Here is a 20,000-nt window from a genome sequence, read left to right on the forward strand (position 1 = left end):
AAATTAGGATCACTGGGGCCCGCTCCTGCTTGATGCGGGTGATCACACGAGGAAGGACCGCAATCGGAGGAAACTGATAAATAAGCTTGAAACTCCACTGAACCACAAGCGCGTCCACCAAGGCCACTTGAGGGTCCCTCGATCTCGACTCAGATCTGTGCAGCTTGGCATTGAGACGGGAGGCCATGAGATCTATCTCTGGAACTCCCCACCTGAGAGTTATCTCTGAAAAGACCTCCTGATTGAGAGATCACTCCCTAGAATGGAAAGTCTGTCTGCTCAGGAAGTCCACTTCCCAATTGTCCACCCCCGGGATAAAGATGGCCGAGATGTGACAATTGTGAAACTCCGCTCACTGATGGATGCAAGACACTTCCTTCATAGCTAGGGAACTCCTTGTTCCTCCCTGACCATTTATATATGCCATCTGACTGAATCTGATAAAGCATTGAAAAAGAAAATTTATGCTTACCTGATACATTTATTTCATTTTAGACACGATGAGTCCACGGATTTCATCCTTACTTGTGGGATTTCACCTCCTGGTCAGCAGGAGGAGGCAAAGAGCACAACAGCAGAGCTGCTATATATAGCTCCTCCATTCCCTCCCACTCCAGTCATTCGACCGAAGTTAGGAAGAGAAAGGAAAAGCCAAGGTGCAGAGGTGTCTGAAGTTTACAAAAATTAATAACCTGTCTCAGAGAACAGGGTGGGCCGTTGGACTCATCGTGTCTAAAAATAAACAAATTTATCAGGTAAGCATAAATTTTCTTTTCTTTTTAAAGACACAATGAGTCCACAATTTCATCCTTACTTGTGGGATACAATACCAAAGCTAGAGTACACGGATGATAAGGGAGGGACAAGACAGGGAACCTAAACGGAAGGCACCACTGCTTGAAGAACCTTTCTCCCAAAAACAGCCTCAGCCGAGGCAAAAGTATCAAATTTGTAAAATTTTGAAAAAAGTGTGAAGAGAGGACTAAGTTGCAGCCTTGCAAATCTGTTATACAGAAGCTTCATTTTTGAATGCCCATGAGGAAGCAACAGCCCTAGTGGAATGAGCCGTAACTCTTTCAGGAGGCTGCTGTCCAGCAGTCTCATATGCAAAACGGATGATACTCTTCAGCCAAAAAGAAAGAGGTAGCCGTAGCTTTCTGACCCTTACGTTTTCTAGAGAAAACAACAAACAAAGAAGACGACTGACGAATGTCCTTAGTCGCTTGTAAATAAAATTTCAAAGCACGGACCACGTCCAAATTGTGCAAAAGACGTTCCTTTTGAGAAGAAGGATTAGGACACAGGGAAGGAACAACAATCTCTTGATTAATGTTCCTGCTTGAAACAACCTTAGGAAGGAACCCTAAGTTAGTACATAAAACGACCTTTTCTGAATGAAAAATAAGGTAAGGAGAATTGTATTGTAATGCCGAAAGTTCAGACACTCTTCGAGCTGAAGAAATGGCAACAAGAAATAAAACTTTCCAAGATAACAACTTAATATCTAAGGAATGCATAGACTCAAACTGAACCCCTTGAAGAACTTTGAGAACTAAATTCAGACTCCATCGAGGAGTAATTGGTTTAAACACAGGCCTGATTCCAACCAAAGCCTGACAAAAGGATTGAACGTCTGGGACATCCACCAGACATTTGTGTAACAAAATAGATAAGGCAGAGATCTGACCCTTTAGGGAAATTGCCGATAAACCCTTCTCCAATCCTTCTTGGAGAAAGGACAAAATTCTGGGAATCCTAACTCTACTCCATGAGTAGCCCTTGGATTCACACCAATAAAGATATTTATGCCATATCTTATGGTAAATCTTTCTAGTCACAGGTTTACGAGCCTGGATCATGGTCTCTATGACCGAATCAGAAACCCCCCGCTTAGATAGGATTAAGCGTTCAATCTCCAAGCAGTCAGCTTCAGAGAAACTAGGATTTGGGTGACGGAAGGGCCCTTGAATGAGAAGGTCCTTCCTCAACGGAAGTCTCCAAGGTGGCAGGGATCACATGTCCACTAGATCTGCATACCAAATCCTGCGAGGCCACGCAGGAGCAATGAGGATCACTGATGCCCTCTCCTGTTTGATTCTAGCAATGACTCGAGGAAGAAGAGCAAACGGAGGAAATAGGTATGCAAGATTGAAGGACCAAGGAACCACCAGAGCATCTATCAGTTCTGCCTGCGGATCCCTGGACCTCGACCCGTATCTTGGGAGCTTGGCATTCTGAAGAGATGCCATGAGATCCAACTCCGGCCGACCCCATTTGAGAATAAAGTTGGACAACACTTCCGGATGGAGTTCCCACTCTCCTGGATGAAAAGTCTGTCTGCTCAGAAAGTCCGCCTCCCAGTTGTCCACCCCTGGGATATGGATCGCTGACAGATGAAAAGAATGGGCCTCCACTCACCGGATTATCTTGGCTACCTCGGTCATCGCTAAGGAACTCCTCAATCCTTCTTGATGATTGATGTAAGTCACTGTTGTTCTGTTGTCCGTCTGGAATCTGATGAACTGGGCCAAAGCCAATTGAGGCCAGGCCAGAAGAGCATTGAAGATCGCTCTCAGTTCTCATGTTTATAGGAAGAACAGATTCCGCCGAAGTCCACACTCCCTGAGCCTTCAGAGGACCCCAGACAGCTCCCCACCCTAAAAGGCTGTCATCTGTTGTCACAATCACCCAAGATGATCTGCGAAAGCATGTTCCCTGGGATAGATGTTCCAGGGACAACCACCATTGAAGTGAATCCCTTGTCTCCTGCCCAAGGGTTATTCGAGGAGACAAGTCTGTATAATCTCCATTCCACAGCCTGAGCATGTTTAACTGCAGAGGTCTGAGGTGAAACCGAGCAAACGGAATGATGTCCATTGCCGCCACCATCAGTCCGATTACTTCCATGCACTGTGCCACTGACGGCCGAGGATTGGACTGAAGGGCTCGACAGGTATCTAGAATCTTTGATTTCCTGACCTCTGTCAGAAAAATCCTCATGGACATAGAATCGATTACAGTTCCAGAAAATCACCCTTGCTTTCTGTATTAAGGAACTCTTTTCCAGATTTACCTTCCACCCGTGAGTCCTCAGGAAGTACAGTACAATGTCGGTATGGGACCTTGCTTGTTGACAAGATGGCGCCTGGATCAGAATATCGTCCAGATAAGGCGCCACCGCAATGCCCCGTGGTCTTAAAACCACCAGCAAAAACGCCAGAACCTTTGTGAAAATTCTGGGTGCCGTGACCAGCCCGAAAGGAAGAGCCACAAACTGAAAGTGTTTGTCCAGAAAAGCAAACCTTAGGAACTTGTGATGATCTCTGTGGATAGGAACATGAAGATATGCATCCTTCAAGTCCACTGTCGTCATAAATTGACCCTCCTGGATCAATGGAAGAATGGTACGAATAGTTTCCATCTTGAATGATGGAACTCGGAGAAACTTGTTTAGACTCTTGAGATCTAATATGGGTCTAAAGGTTCCCTCTTTTTTTGGGAACTTCAAACAGATTTGAATTAAACCCCTGCCCCTATTCCTGTGCTGGAACGGGAACAATTACTCCCAGGGAGGAGAGGTCTCTTACACAATGTAAGAATGACTCTTTTTTATCTGGTTTGCAGATAATCTTGAAAGAAGAAATCTTCCTCTGGGAGGAAAATTCTTGAATTCCAGTTTGTATCCCTGAGACACTATTTCTACCGCCCAGGGATCCTGAACGTCTCGAACCCAAGCCTGAACGAAAAAAAAGAGAGCCTGCCCCCTACCAAATCTGGTCCCGGATTGGGGGCATGCCCTTCATGCCATTTTGGAATCAACAGCAGGCTTCTTGGATTGTTTACCCTTGTTCCAAGACTGGTTTGGTCTCCAGGTAGACTTAGATTTCGAATAGTTCCCTTCCTGTTTAGAGGAGGAAGAGAAAGATTTCCCCTTGAAATTCCAAAAGGAACGAAAATTACTTTGTCGTCCTTTTTGTTTACTTCTCTTATCCTGAGGAAGGAGATGACCCTTGCCTCCTGTGATATCAGAAATAATTTCCTTCAGGCCCGGTCCAAACAAGCTCTTTCCCTTGTAATGAATTGCCAGAAGCTTAGACTTGGAAGATACGTCCGCAGACCAGGGCTTTAACCATAAAGCTCTGCGGGCTAGGATAGAAAACCCCAAACTCTTAGCCGCCAATTTATTAATTTGCAGAGAAGCATCTGTAATAAAGGCATTAGCCAACTTTAGAGCTTTAATCCTATCCTGGATCTCCTCTAAAGTGGTTTCAGTTCTGAGAGACTCAGACAGAGCATCAAACCAATAAGCTGCTGCACTAGTGACCGTAGCAATGCACGCAGCTGGCTGCAATAGCAAACCCTGGTGAACATAAATCTTTTTAAGTAGACCCTCAAACTTTTTGTCCATGGGATCTTTAAAAGCACAACTATACTCAATGGGAATAGTAGTTCGCTTGGCTAGAGTGGAAATAGCTCCTTCCACCTTAGGCACCATCTGCCAAGTTTCCCTGATAGCGTCCGCTATAGGTAACATCTTCTTGAACATAGGGGATGGGGAAAAAGGAATACCTGGTCTCTCCCATTCCTTGGAGATAATCTCTGAAGTTCGTTTTGGTACTGGAAAAACATCTGAGTAAGAAGGAACTTCAAAATATCTGTCCAATTTACTTGACTTCGCAGGAGCGATGACCACTGTAGAATCACAGTCATCCAAAGTTACCAACACCTCCCTGAGTAAAAGGCAGAGGTGTTCTAGCTTAAACCTAAAAGATACAACCTCCGAATCAGTAAAAGGTAATGCACTTTCTGAATCTGAAATTTCTCCTTCTGAGAGAACCTCCATACCCTCCAACTCATTTCCCTGAGAGGGTACATCCGAGATTGCCACCAGTGCATCAGACACTTCACCGACAATATTGTTGTCCTTCCTCTTACGCTTGCCTTGCAACATAGGAAAAGCAGACAACGCATCAGAAATTGTAGAAGACATAATCGCAGCTATGTCTTTTAAAGTAACTCCAGAGGTCACTGGAGTAGAAGTACAGGGCACTGCTTGAGCGGGCGTTAAATCTTGGGACGCTTGGGGAGAAAGCTGCGGCATACTCTGCATCTCATCATTAGAGTCCTAAGAAGCCTCCACCTTTGAAAAATTTTGTTTATGAAAAATCGTTTCCTTATAACTTAAAGCCCTCTCAATACATGAGGGAAAAAAAGGGATTGGTGGTTCCACATTAGCATCCAAACACATGGAGCAAGTAACATTTTGCACTGCTTCTATGTCCATACTCAAATACAAATGACTTTTTTTTTTTTTTTTTTAAAACATTACTGTCTCAAAATATTTGATGATAGAAAAAAAGTCAAAAGAGAAAATGTTACTGTCTCTTTAAAATCGCAACTTTTTTACTATGAAGCAGAAAAACGTTCCCAATAGATAGATAAAAATGAAAAACTGACACCTATACAACTCTGCAACCGCCTGTCTGATTGCTCAGAAGACATGCGGTAGTAGAGCTACATGAACAACATCCACCTCAGTCAGCTGAAAACTGCGCAGTAAACACACAGCAGCGCGCAAAGATGAGGCCCCTCCCATCGTGGGCGTAACTTCTCCTACACCGGAGTAAAAATACGCAGGAACCGTAACCACCATAAAAAAACTGAAAAGGAACCAAAATATCCCCTTTTCAGACTGCCCTTACACAGATAAATGTTGTAAAATACTGTAAGCTTTCTCCCTGCCCCAGTGCCTGTACTTGTAGCTGTCAAAAACTGGACCCTCCATACAAGAAGGATTCAAGTCCGCACATAAGAAGCCCATAATGAGTCTTATTCAAATAAAGATTAAATTAAGTTTAAGTGCCCACTTTAATCTGAGTCTGCTCCCCAGAATGTAAAAAGTTAGAACTTAACCGTAAATGCTGTCCGACAGCAGGACAGTCCAGCAGGTTTAAGAGGTCATCTCCCTCCCATAGCCCTGTGGAATAAAGATAAGCCTGAGTTAAATGTGCTTAGGCTATCTGCATTAGGGCAGCATCAATATATAGGAGGCGCAGTAAGAATTATGTCCCACCAGTTCCTATTGCTCTAAAGCCACCAAGAGCTCTACTAAAGAGACTGATATGGACTACGGCTACACCCAAGGACAAAGCAGCACACTCTGGCACTACTTTAAAAATAATAAACTCTTGATTGAAGAATCTATACCAACACCTCACTTTACCTCTTCCTATCCCTAACGTAGGCAAAGAGAATGACTGGAGTGGGGGGGAAGGGAGGAGCTATATATAGCAGCTCTTCTGTGGTGCTCTTTGCCTCCTTCTGCTGACCAGGAGGTGAAATCCGTGTAAGGATGAAATCCGTGAACTCATCGTGTCTTTAAAAAGAAATGGCCCTCAGTTCCAGAATGCTGATGGGAAGGGAAGACTGGCGTCCGTAGTCACAATCTCCCAAGATGGTCCTGAGAGAGACACCAGGAAAGAAAATCTCTTGTTGCCTGGTCTAGGGTGATCAATTGAGACAGGTCGGAGTGATAACCGTTCCCTTGTCTGAGCATACATAGTTTTAGTTGTAGAGGTCTCAGATGGGAGCGTGCAAAATGAAAACTATCTATGGCAGCTACTATGAGACCCACCACTTCCATACACTGAGCCACTGAGGGTCGAGTATTGGACTGTAATGAGCGACAGGAAGACAGGAGCTTGATTTAACGTTGATCTGTTAGGAAGATCTGCATGGCAACCAAATCGATGTTTGTTCCCAGAAAGCACACCCTGGTAGAGGAAACCAGAGAGTGATGGATTGGAGACACAAAAGTGTGTCCGTGTGAGATCTTGCTAACTGAAAAGATGGATCCTGAACCAAAATGTTGTCCTGGTAAGGAGCCACAGTGATTGCTTGTGCCCTTGCCACCACTAGGAGAGTTCCCAACACCTTCGTAAAGTTCCTTGGAGCAGTAGCTAGACCAAATGGCAGAGCTACAAACTGGTAATGAGTGTCCAGAAAGGCGAATCAAAAGGAACTGAAAATGATCCTTGTGGATTGGAACCTGTAGGTATGCGCCCTTTAGATCTATCGTCTCCATGAACTGACCTTCCTGAACTAACTAAAGGATGGATCTGATAGTCTCCATCTTGAAGGTGGGAACCTTCAGAAATTTGCTGAGACACTTTAAATCTAAAATGGGGAGAAACACTCCATCTTTTTTGGGTACAACAAAAAGATTTTAATAAAACCTGACCCCCTTCTGAGTGGGGCACCGGGACAATCACTTCTAAAGAAGCAAGTTCTATTACGCAATTCAAAAAGGCCGCCCTTTTCTCCGGTTTTGAAGGAAGTCTTGAAAGAATTAATCTGCCCCTTGGGGGACGAGATCGAAAGTCTATCCTGTACACCTGGGAGATAATGTCCAAGACCCAGGGGTCCTGAACATCCTGAAACCAAGCATACTGAAAAAAAGGATATAGTATGCTCCCTACTTGTTCCGATCCCAGATCAGGGGCCGTCCCTTCATGCAGACTTGTCAGCGAAGGGCTTCTTGGACTGCTTATTCTTGTTCCGGCATGGACTAGATTTCCAGGTACCCTTAGGTTGATCTGACTTGAAAGAGGCCAGTGATCTCTGTCCCTTATTTGAACGAAAGGGATGAAACTTTCCGGATTGTCGACGCTTAGATCTAGATTTCTTATACTGAGGGAGGGAGGCACCCTTCCCTCTGGCTACAGTGGAAATAATAGAATCCAAGCCTGGACTAAATAACGTCTTTCCCTTGAATGCCAAGGAAAGGAGTCTGGATTTAGAGACCATATCAGCCTACCACGAGTTCAACCAGTGAGCTCTCCGTGAAAAGACTGTGAAGCCAGGAGACTTAGCATTAAGACGGATGATCTGCATGATAGCATCACAGATAAAGGCATTGGCCGTTTTGAGGGCCTTGATCTGATCCTGTATGTCACTCAGTATCTCAACAAGAACCATCTCAGATAAAGAGTCACACCAGAAGGTGGCGTCTCCTGCAACTGCTTCTAAAACCGCACCAGGTTGAAAAAGGAGAGCAATTTATTAAACATCCTCCTTAAGTACCCTCCAACTTCCTGTCCATGGGTCCTTGAAGAAAGTACTTTTCTCCAAGGGGATAGTGGTTATTTTAGCCAAGGTGGAAATAGCCGCATCTGCTTTGGGAATAGTACTTTACAGTTCCAAATGAGAGTCTGGAACCGGAAACATTATCTTAAAATTTGGAGACGGGGAGAAAGGAATTCCTGGTTTCTCCCAATCCTTAGACATAATGTCCACCATGCAGGCAGGAAAAGTAAAACCTTTGGGAGCTTTAAGTCTGGTCTGATATACCATATCTAATTTAGGAATATTGGGTTCCTCAGAAGACTTAGGATCAGGGACATCCCCAACTTAAACCTGAAATTAAACTAGTCTGGTTCCACCACCTTCTCAGAAAAGGAATTGGAAGAGGAGCTCTCACACTCAGAGGTCACTGAGGAGAGGTCGTCTTAAGAATGCTGAGTCATATTGACTAGCGCAGAATCTAAGGGGTTAATGTTTCCAACGTCAGAGGAAATATGCATAACCTTCCTCTTTCTCTTCCCAGAGCTAGGAAAAGTGCTCAAAGCTGCAGAAACAATTGATTGAAGCCGTGTTGCAAAATCCATGGGTAAACAAAGAACCCCCGTGGAGGTTGTAGCGGAGCCGCTGAGCACTGCATGTGAAATAGGAAAAGGTGGGGGTCTGAGGAAAAAGCCCAGGCATGTCCTGGGCAACAGAGTCCTGTGAGGTGGACAGTTCTGAGTGGTTAATTAACCCAGGAGCAGCAGAAATAATATTGGACCTTTTAGACTTTTCTTCTTAAACAGAACTCAAGCAAGCTGAGCAAAATTGTGCAAGGGGGTACACTTTTGTCTCATCCCAATATTAACATCTGTCCAAAGACACATTAGCATGTTGTGCATCATCAATAGGGAAATTAAATGCATCTTCCATAACTGTGGGGAAATGGTTACCCAAAAACAGATTACTCACATAAAAATAAAAAAACGGCTTCCAATATATATATATATATATATATATATATATATATATATATATATATATATATATATATATATATATATATATATATATATATATATATACATACACACACATATATATATATATATATATATATATACACACACATATATACACACATGCACACATATATATATATATATATATATATACACACACACACATATATACACACACGCACACACATATATATATATATATCATCATCTTGGCTTTCTTAACCCTTTTTAAACTCCAGTGCTAAGCAAATTTTGAGCTTTTTTACTATCTAGATTTAAATCCTATTTTAAGTCAAATTTCAGTGAGTGATCCACACAAATTATATATTGTTTTTTTCAGCAGGCGCAGCAGAGTCACAAGATACTATTATTATATTTAGAATTCATGAGAGAGCTACAGCAAAAACTGTAAACCCCCCCCCCCCCCACATAATTTATGTAAGAACTTACCTGATAAATTAATTTCTTTCATATTTGTAAGAGTCAATGAGCTAGTAACATATGGGATATACAATCCTACCAGGAGGGGCAAAGTTTCCCAAACCTCAAAATGCCTATAAATACACCCCTCACCACACCAACAAATCAGTTTAACGAATAGCCAAGTAGTGGGGTGATAAAGAAAGGAGTAAAAAGCAACAAAAAAAGGAATTTGGAAATAATTGTGTTTTATACAAAAAATCATAACCACCATAAAAAGGGTGGGTCTCATGGACTCTTGCCAATATGAAAGAAATGAATTTATCAGGTAAGTTCTTACATAAATTATGCTTTCTTTCATGTAATTGGCAAGAGTCCATGAGCTAGTGACGTACGGGATAGTAATACCCAAGATGTGGAACTCCACAGAAGAGTCACTAGAGAGGGAGGGATAAAAATAATAACAGCCATTTTCCGCTGAAAAAATTAATCCACAACCCAAAATATAAGTTTATTCTCATAAATGAAAAGAAAAAACTTAAACATAAGCAGAGGAATCAAACTGAAACAGCTGCCTGAAGAACTTTTCTACCAAAAACTGCTTCCGAGAATTTAGTAAATGTGTGCAAAGAAGACCAAGTTGCTGCTTTGCAAATCTGATCAACTGAAGCTTCATTCTTAAAAGCCCACGAAGTGGAGACTGATCTGGTAGAATGAGCTGTAATTCTCTGAGGCGGGGCCTGACCCGACTCCAAATAAGCCTGATGAATCAAAAGCTTTAATCAAGATGCCAAGGAAATGGCAGAAGCCTTCTGACCTATCCTAGAACCATTGGTTTTGGACAAAATCTGCCCAAATACTTTGGAAGAATCTTAATCTGCCCCCTACCAGCTGAGCTAGAATGAGGGCCGCACCTTCAAGCAAACTTGGGGGCTAGCTTTGGTTTCTTAAATGGCTTGGATTTATTCCAACTTGAAGGTTTCCAATTGGAACCAGATTCTTTGGGGAAGGATTGGGTTTCTGTTCTTTATTTTGCCGAAAGGAACGAAAACGGTTAGAAGCTTTAGATTTACCCTTAGGTCTTTTATCCTGAGGAAAAAAAACTCCCTTCCCCCCAGTGACAGTTGAAATAATTGAATCCAACTGAGAACCAAATAAATTATTACCTTGGAAAGAAAGAGACAGTAATCTAGATTTAGATACCATGTCAGCATTCCAATATTTGAGCCACAAAGCACTTCTAGCTAAAATAGCTAAAGACATAGATTTAACATCAATGTTGATGAGATAAAAAATGGCATCACAGATAAAACGATTAGCATGTTGAAGCAAGCGAAAAATGCTAGACAAATCAGGATCTGTTTCCTGTTGCGCTAAACTTTCCAACCAAAAAGTTGATGCAGCTGCAACATCAGCCAAAAAAATGGCAGGCCTGAGAAGATAGTCAGAATATAAATAAGCTTTCCTTAGATAAGATTCAAGTTTCCTATCTAAAGGGTCCTTAAAGAAAGTACTATATTCCATAGGAATAGTAGTACGTTTGACAAGAGTAGAAATAACCCCATCAACTTTGGGGGATCTTTTCCCAAAACTCCAAACCAACTGCTGGCAAAGGATACAATTTTTTAAACCTTGAAGAAGGGATAAAAGAAGTACCAGGCTTATTCCATTCCTTAGAAATCATATCAGAAATAGCATCAGGAACTGGAAAAACCTCCGGAGTAACCACAGGAGGTTTATAAACAGAGTTTAAACGTTTACTAGTTTTAATATCAAGAGGACTAGTTTCCTCAATATCCAATGTAATCAACACCTCTTTTAACAAGGAACGAATATACTCAATTTTAAATAAATAAGTAGATTTGTCAGTGTCAATATCTGAGGTAGGATTTCTAAAACAGATAGATCCTCATCAGAGGACGATAATTCAGTATGTTGTCGGTCTTTTAAAACTGCTCATAAAGTTGATGAAATTTCAAAAGACCTTTTACCTTTATTAGAAGGCGAGATAGCAGACAAAGCCTTCTGTATCGCATCAGCAATAAAATCTTTTATATTCAAAGGGATATCATGTACATTAGATGTTGAAGGAACAACATGCATTGTACTATTACTGATGGATACATTCTCTGCATGTAAAAGCTTATTATGACAACTATTACATACCACAGCTGGAGATATAATCGCCAAAAATTTACAATAGCTTTGGTAGAACGGTTATCAGGCAGCAGGGTTCCAACAGTTGTTTCTGAGACAGGATCAGATTGAGACATCTTGCAAATGTAAGAGAAAAAAAAACAACATATAAAGCAAAATTATCAATTTCCTTATATGGCAGTTTCAGGAATGGTAAAAAATGCAAACAGCATAGCCCTCTGACATAGAAAAAGGCAAGAGGCACATAGGAATTGGGGTTTTAAATAATGAAATTATTTGGCGCCAAGTATGACGCACAATGCAAAATAAAAAATTTTGGCGCTAACATCAGGACACACTCGCGTCACTGCAGACGCAACCTTGTGCACCACCTCCATAGGAGGCAAAGTTTGTAAAACTGAATTGTGGGTGTGGTGAGGGGTGTATTTATAGGCATTTTGAGTTATGGGAAACTTTGCCCCTCCTGGTAGGATTGTATATCTTACACGTAACTAGCTCATGGACTCTTGCCAATTACATGAAAGAAAATGTAGAACTTTTACTTAGATTTTAGTAAATAATGAAAAAGGCTCAGCAAATACTGCTGTAACTCATCACCTTACTAAATTGTCATCATGGGTAGACACATGAAATAGGGGCCCATATGGGCTTTTGGGGGTTATAATATAGATTGCAGAGGCCTTGTTGTGCAGCACTTTTTTCATGCAAGGTGTTCAATACGCATTGAAGGGATTTATGACATTGAAGCTAACAGGAAGTGTATGTCTAGGTGGATTTTAAATAGAAACAACTAAAAATGTCTTTTTTATTTGCAGCAAAGTAAAAAAAAAAAAAAAAAAAGACTGCTCACTGGCTGATGAGCAGAACTGAGCACTGCCTTATTGATAGATAGTAACCATGACTCTCAAGCATACACGTTATATTGCTGTGTTTACATTTACAACATTCAGTTCAGGGCTTTAAAGGGACATGAAACCCAAAATTCTTCTTTCATGATTTAGGTAGAACATACAATTTTAAACAACTTTTCGGTTTACTTCTATTATCAAATTTGTTTCATTCTCATGTTATGCTTTGTTGAAGGAGCAGCAGTGCACTACTAGTTTCTTACTGAACACATGGGTGAGCCAATGACAATCGGTATATATATATGCAGCCACCAATCAGCAGCTAGAACCTAGGCTGTTTGATGCTCCAGAGCTTTCCTACATAAACCTTTCAGCAATGAATAACAAGAGAAGAAAGCAAATTAAATAACAGAAGTAAATTGTAAAGTTGTTTAAAATGGTATGCTCTGTCTGAATCATGAATGTCTTATGACTTTACTGTGCCTTTAAATATAATATTATACAACAAATATAAGATATATTAAGTTATTTTATAATATGACATGTCTAATGTCTATTTTGAGAGGGGTCTGTAACCTAACTCATTTACTTGACTTACATTATATAACTAGGTTCATTTTATAACAATTCTTTTACCCCCAACTATTCCTTCAGTACCTGAACCCCAGCGTGTGTGTGTGCATATTTGTATATGTATGTATATGTGTGCATGTGAGTGCATATCTGTGTGTGTGTGTATGTGCGTGCATGTATGCGTGTGTATGTGTTTATATATATATATAAAATCATACATGTGTATGTGAGTGTGTATTAGTGCTTATATATGTGTGCATTTATATATGTGTGTATATCTGTGTGTGTGTGTAGATAGATATCCTGCAGGTGTCAGAGGATCCCCGAAAACTTCACACACACACACACACACACACACACACACACACACACAGGAACAAAGGATGCACTTAGGTCTTTTTCAATCCAAGTATGATTATATATATATATATATATATATATCATACTTGGATTGAAAAAGACCTGAGTGCATCCTTTGTTCCTGTATGTATGTGTGTGTATATAAGTATGTGTGTGTGTGTATATATATATATATATATATATATATATATATATATATATATATATATATATATATATATATATATATATATATAAAATAAATAAGGGGCACCATAAGTGGTAGTGATAGAATAAACATTGTGCACATAAGTGGTAGTGATAAGATAAACATTGTGCACATAAGTGGTAGTGATAAGATAAACAAGGGGCACCATAAGTGGGTACTGTAACGGTAAACACGCCCTTACTGGTTTTTCAGATTCCTTCTTCTGTGGTAGCTTCTTTTTAGTCGCCTTTCGCTCTGCCCGCCTCAGCTCAGTGGTGGTATCAGCCGCAGTAATAAGTTTCTGTAGGTCCTGGGCTTTCTTCTCTCTTTCTTTCTTTCTGCTCTCTATTTTGCGGAGCTCCTGGATTAGATATTCCTCCTCTGACACCTGCAGGTATAGACGAGCAGAGACACTGGTTAATTTAGTAATGAGTTATATAAAGCTGCCACCTAGTGGGTGAATGTTTTATCACAGCTACAAGACCAACGCAGCTGGTTTTATCTTTATTTCTTATCTGTTACTGACAACATGTGTATGGTCTATTTAGCCCTCAACATCTGGCTCTGAAGTTTCGTCAAGCACCCAAGCCTTTATCATGTGTTCCCTAATACAACACAACTTGGTGCCAAGTCCTGGGCATCAGGTAAATAATACCCAACTGCAATTATACAGAGCAGACCATTATTTTCTAAAGATAAAGTCCATAAACAGCTTGCATATTAATTGGCTGACACAGAAAAAAGCACAAATGTGAATATAAAGCGAACGTGAATATAAAAGGGAGGCATCAAACATTTAAAAATAATGGCAAATAAAGCACCTGCCCTAGTATTTATTTACACCTAAACACTAGACTAACTTTCCCAGAGGGTCACACACACATATATACTGCACCCCCAGATGACACATATCTACCCCTCTAGGTAACATATCCTGTACACCCGCTGGATGCACAATACCTTTATTGGCAGACTCACCTGCTGAGGTGAACCATCACAAGAACAGAGTGTGGGCAAAAGGTCTCACTCATTATGTAGGGTACTAAGCAAAAAGGAGGGCATAAAGTGAACATGGCGGACTTAGCAGGAGCTGTGTGCTGAGCAACTTCAAAAACTATCTTTATTGAGGCAAAGAAGCTTTGAGGGCAGAACATAAGCACTTACAAGATACAGAGGTACTGTGGGTAAAAAAAAAAGATGCAGCGAGATAACCTGCCTGTTCTGCAACCTCCTTTAACTTTACAGAGCAGGATCAGGCACTGCGGCAGTTTGTGATCAACACGAAAGGAAAAACTCAAACCCAAGGAGAGTTCAGTCAACTTTGTATTTCAGTTCTGAGTGGAATCGCAGACACAAGGTCATGAGGCAGACTGCGCAGAGGAACGTTCTATTAAATTCATGATATAAGTTAACAAGCGAACAAATGTGAGCCTGGCAGTACCAAGGTCTGGTAGCCACAACATGTGTATATACTCCTTGGTATTAAATGACCAGTGCAGACAGCAGCTTTGTCATTCACATTAGTGACCTTAATAGCCCATCAGTATCGGCAACGTTATCCTCTCATTTTTTATAACCAATAATCTGCCAGGGAGAGCAGCCACTCTCTATAACACATACTATTCTAGCACAACAGCGCCTGTTTACCATCACATGCATTCTGTAGTATGAAGACACTAAGAAAAGCAGAGTCTGCACATTCTAGTTACTAACCATAACTAACAGGTCATGTCTGCCCACATACTGAAAGGGAAAAACAAAGTGGTTTAAATACACACACACATATATATATGTGTGTATATGTATATATATGTGTGTGTGTGTATATATATATATATATATATATATATATATATAGTGTGTGTGTGTGTGTATATATATATATATATATATATATATATATATATATATGTGTGTGTGTGTGTGTGTGTGTGTGTGTGTGTGTGTGTGTGTGTGTGTGTGTGTGTGTGTGTGTATATATATATATATGTGTGTGTGTGTATATATGTATGTGTATATATATATATATATATATATATATATATATATATATATATATATATATATATATATATATATATATATATATATATATAGTGTGTGTGTGTGTGTGTGTATGTGTATATATATATATATATATATATATATATATATATATATATATATATATTTCCAAGTAATAGATCCGCACTTGCGGGACTTTAAAAAAACCCATAAATTATGCTTACCTGATAATTAAATGGTCTTCTGAAGGGAAGAGTTCACAGCTGCATTCATTACTTTTGGGAAATACAGAACCTGGCCACCAAGAGGAGGCAAAGACACCACAGCCAAATGCTTAAATACCGCCCCCCCCCCCCCTCTTCTTCATCCCCCAGTCATTCTGCCAAGGGAACAAGGAACAATAGGAGAAATATCAGGGTAAAAAATGGTGCCAGAAAAACAAAAACACACAGCCTCCTCATAGAAAAAAACACAGACGGGAGCTGTGGACTCTTCCCTTCAGAAGAAAATGAAATTATCAGGTAAGCATAATTTATGTTTTTCTTCTTAAAAGGGAAGAGTCCACAGCTGCATTTATTACTTTTGGGAAAAGAATACCCAAGCAAGAGGACACTGAATGCAAATAATGTGTGGGTACAAAAGGCAGCCCCCTTTGAGAGGCACCACAGCCCGATTACTCGACACCCTAAAAATATAGACGACACAGGAGAAAACCCGAAGCCAAATTAACTGCACATTAGTTCCATCGTTGGCAAAGCCGAACTAAGCCACTTGCTCCCAGAGTCCGTCAAGCCCAAACAACCTCCGATCGTGGATCAAGACTCCAATAAAAAGGTACCCGGCCAAGACAAGGACCGCTATCTGCCCCTAAAAAGGAGAACAGATTCTCATGAAAAATCCTCAAATTCTCATGAAAAATTGTCGTACAATAGCAACGCCCAGGGAGACAAACTCCCTAGAAACACAAGGACTGAATAAAAAGAGATCCATACACAGGGAAACATGTCCCAAAAAGGACTCTAGGAACACCCTCAGATCCCTGACCCTGTACCGTACCCAAAGGTACTCCAGGAAAACCATGAGTTACCCGTTGCCTCATATTAGGTCTAGACCTACATGCTAGACAGCAGAGACAGCAGAAATAGGATAACTATCCCAGCAGCTAGGAAAGAGTTCTCCAAAAGAACACCAACAGACTGAACAGGAACTCCCAATGATCAGCTTCCAGGTAGCAAGCTGACTCACCGTTGCTAAACCCAAACACTGAAATGCGTTTCAAAGCTTGCTAACGCCCAGTCAAAGTCCAATGAGCTATAGCTGGATACACCCTCAAAGTGCCATAGCTGGATGCAACTGCAAACCTTCCAAGGGCTCACAGCCCTCCGAATATCAGGCTCCAAGAAGCGTCCCCTCCCGGCACCAAACACCAGAGGAGGACATTCAAGACCTCCCACAAAGGAGAGAACCAACTTAAGAAAACGGTCAACCCGGCATAGAGTAACTGACCTCCAATCTTCCCTCCAGGATAATGGTCCCAGCCCAAAGTCTAGTCAAAACCAAGACAAGAGTCCCAGACTTCCGGAAGAGAAAGGAAGGGTCAACGTAGGAACAAAGCCCCCGGTTAGACCGCTGACCATTACTACCAACGGTATGCTACCATGAGTCAGAATAGACATTGTGCTCGGATACGAAACCCCCTACACGGCTGTCTCCTGTAAAAACAAGGAGAACTTTCCAAGGGAAGAAGGCCCTCAGACCCTTAGCATCCATATATCAGAATCCAACATTGCAGGAGCCCCATAGGGATCAAACCCTCAGCCTCTCACTGCAGGAACAGAGGAACCAGTCACCACATTGCAACTCCCCTTCCAGGATTCTAGAACGCAAGAAGGGAAAAGACCCTTACAAGGCAAGCCACCAAGGACCCACAGGTTGCTTTAAATACTAAGGTAACTCCGAACCCAGAAAACGCTACCCCCGCTCTAGAAGAGAAGGGAAATAAACTACAAAAAACCACCCTACCATAGAGGCGAGACCCCTTGGCCATATCCCCAACCCAGGTGAAAATACCTGGAGTCTACAGGAACAGCGTAAATGCGCCAGAAGACCAGTAGGGAACCTTCAAAAGAACCTAAAGCTTAAGCCACAAAACGATAGGCATCTCTCACAGAGCCCCAACCTTTACAGAGAGAGGCCTGCGGCACCACAAACATCTAGTGTGAGATCGAACCGTCCACACCCATCCAAGGAGAGACACGGACCTAGATCAGGGTCCTCAAACGGAATCAATCGATGATCCGACATCCAGAGGAATCCTAAGCTGCCTCTTTCAAGGAGGAATGCACCTCTAAAGTACGTAGAGTTGGCGATCTAGCAATAGCCTCAAACCCAAGAATCACAAAGGACTTCCTTAACGGTCTAAGATTCAGCACCCAGGGCACTTTAATCGCAAATAAATCTCGTAGGCAAGCGTTAAAACCTGCTACACGCATAGGCAAGGTAGCAACCAACACCCGAAGGCAAAGGAGAACCCTGTACCCTGCTCGCCACCCCAGAGAATCAAACTAAAGGCCCCCGCCCACGAAGCCCCTAATGGAGCTCCGAGGATAAATGGTCAACTACCTGAACCCAGAAGGACGGCCCTCCATCCTCGCCTCTTCACTGACAAGCCCCAAGGCTAGAGTTGCAACGAGGATGGAAAGACAACCGAACGCCGAGAACATGGTCAGACCAAGAGTAATGGAAGGGACAACGGCCAAAGATCCTTGAAGGATCTATCTTCCGAAATCTTCTTTAAGCAGGCAAAAGCTGGAGCTTCGCTGCTCCCAAAGAAGGCAGGGAACCCCTGCACACCAACTCTTAGAGTAACACCACTCTGAGCAGAGAAAGAACATGCCCACGCATTCAGACCATATGATCCTCCCAAGGCGGTAAGGAAGGAAACTCAGCCACCGCAATAAAATGCTTAATAGGCTAAAGAGTCAGCGTCCGGAAAAACCTTGAGTAAAAAAGCAAATCAATAATCACTCGGCACACCAGACCACATAGGTCACACACATCTCCCAACTCCAAAGAATGGAATAACGGTTCTGAGTCCCCGGGGACCTGAAGAACCATGATGGTGTCTGCAAAAACATATCCGTATCCCAGGCGAGAAGCCCAAACAACCAACCTAGATTGGCACTCATAACCCTTCGTACGGAGGGAAAGTATCTAAACAACAGGCCTCATACTTCGGTAGGATCCGAGCCCAGAGAATAAGCCAAAAGACATTCAGAATCCAGCAGGATTATTCAGCCCCACGAGGGTGACATGAACCCTGGTAACAGCCAAAAATGTATCCGTCCAGTACCTGCCTGGTATAAGGACATTCTAGAACTGCCCAAGGTCCAAGAAAATTCACCAGAAGGATCGATAAATGAACTAGAAAAAACATAATTCTATTGTTCAACAAGTGCGCAACTTCCGAGGATGTGCCCACGCAACCTAATTTGCAAGTATCTGTTCCAGAGAAGAACATTCATAAAAACAAAATCCAACAGACATGAGCTTAAGAAAAAAAACAAATTAAACACATTCACCCAGATCAAAAAAATAAAATGAAGGCCGCACCCATCGGGTTAATGCCCAAGGTGAATGAGGACGACAACAGGACCAGCTGATGAAAGCCCCATTCACCCAAGCTCAGAACTGGTACCAAAAAATAAAGAAAAATGGCGACGTTAAGGAGATTGGCTTCATCCCCAAACGTCATACCCATTCCGCCATCCAGCTTCTAAGGCCTCGGATTCCTCGGCCCGCTAGGACTGGGATCCTCCAACATTGCCAAAAAATGTCTTAAAAGAACACGAAAGCAAGCCAGCCTATAACGGAAAGCAAAATCATCCCTCGCCGGATTAACTGAAGTCTCTGGCCCCAAGATAGGGGCCCCTGAAGCCTTAGGGGCCAACGCGTCCCAAGAAGGCCAAACTGAATCGTGCGATCCCATGCTCGACGGGCACTGGTTAATGGAACACGGACAGTATCTTAGAAAAACTTCACTTGGGAGATATAAATGATTCAGCGCCACAGAAATGGCCATGCATAACCGTGCCATAACCTCTGGAGGAAACAAGCCACCCTCCGGAGGAGTAAAGGCCATAGGGACACCTGCTTGCATAGCCGGGAAATGTACTAGGGCACTCGCTTCACTGGTCATGGAAACCTCGGAGGCGGATGGCTCAACGCACTCTAAGCTCCCTGCTTTAGGAGAAGAGTACTCCAGAACGGCAATCAGAACATAACAGATGGGCATTGATTACCCGGGCCCTTTCATATTAATCACAAAACAGAACCTCAGTATCGGAGGCATCCGTGTCGCGCATATCA

At 42.0% G+C, this 20,000-nt stretch overlaps 1 protein-coding gene across 1 annotated transcript in view; it reads right to left on the minus strand.

Annotated features, from left to right (window-relative positions):
- Positions 1-20,000, minus strand: part of DMAP1 (DNA methyltransferase 1 associated protein 1) — a 258,949-nt gene that overhangs the window by 154,507 nt on the left and 84,442 nt on the right. Inside the window, exon 7 of the mRNA XM_053693398.1 lies at positions 13,831-14,016. Coding sequence (XP_053549373.1) covers positions 13,831-14,016 — 186 coding nt within the window. The remainder of the gene's footprint in view (positions 1-13,830; positions 14,017-20,000) is intronic.

The sequence above is a fragment of the Bombina bombina genome, chromosome 10 (assembly GCF_027579735.1).
Source record: "Bombina bombina isolate aBomBom1 chromosome 10, aBomBom1.pri, whole genome shotgun sequence".
Lineage (NCBI taxonomy): Eukaryota > Metazoa > Chordata > Amphibia > Anura > Bombinatoridae > Bombina > Bombina bombina.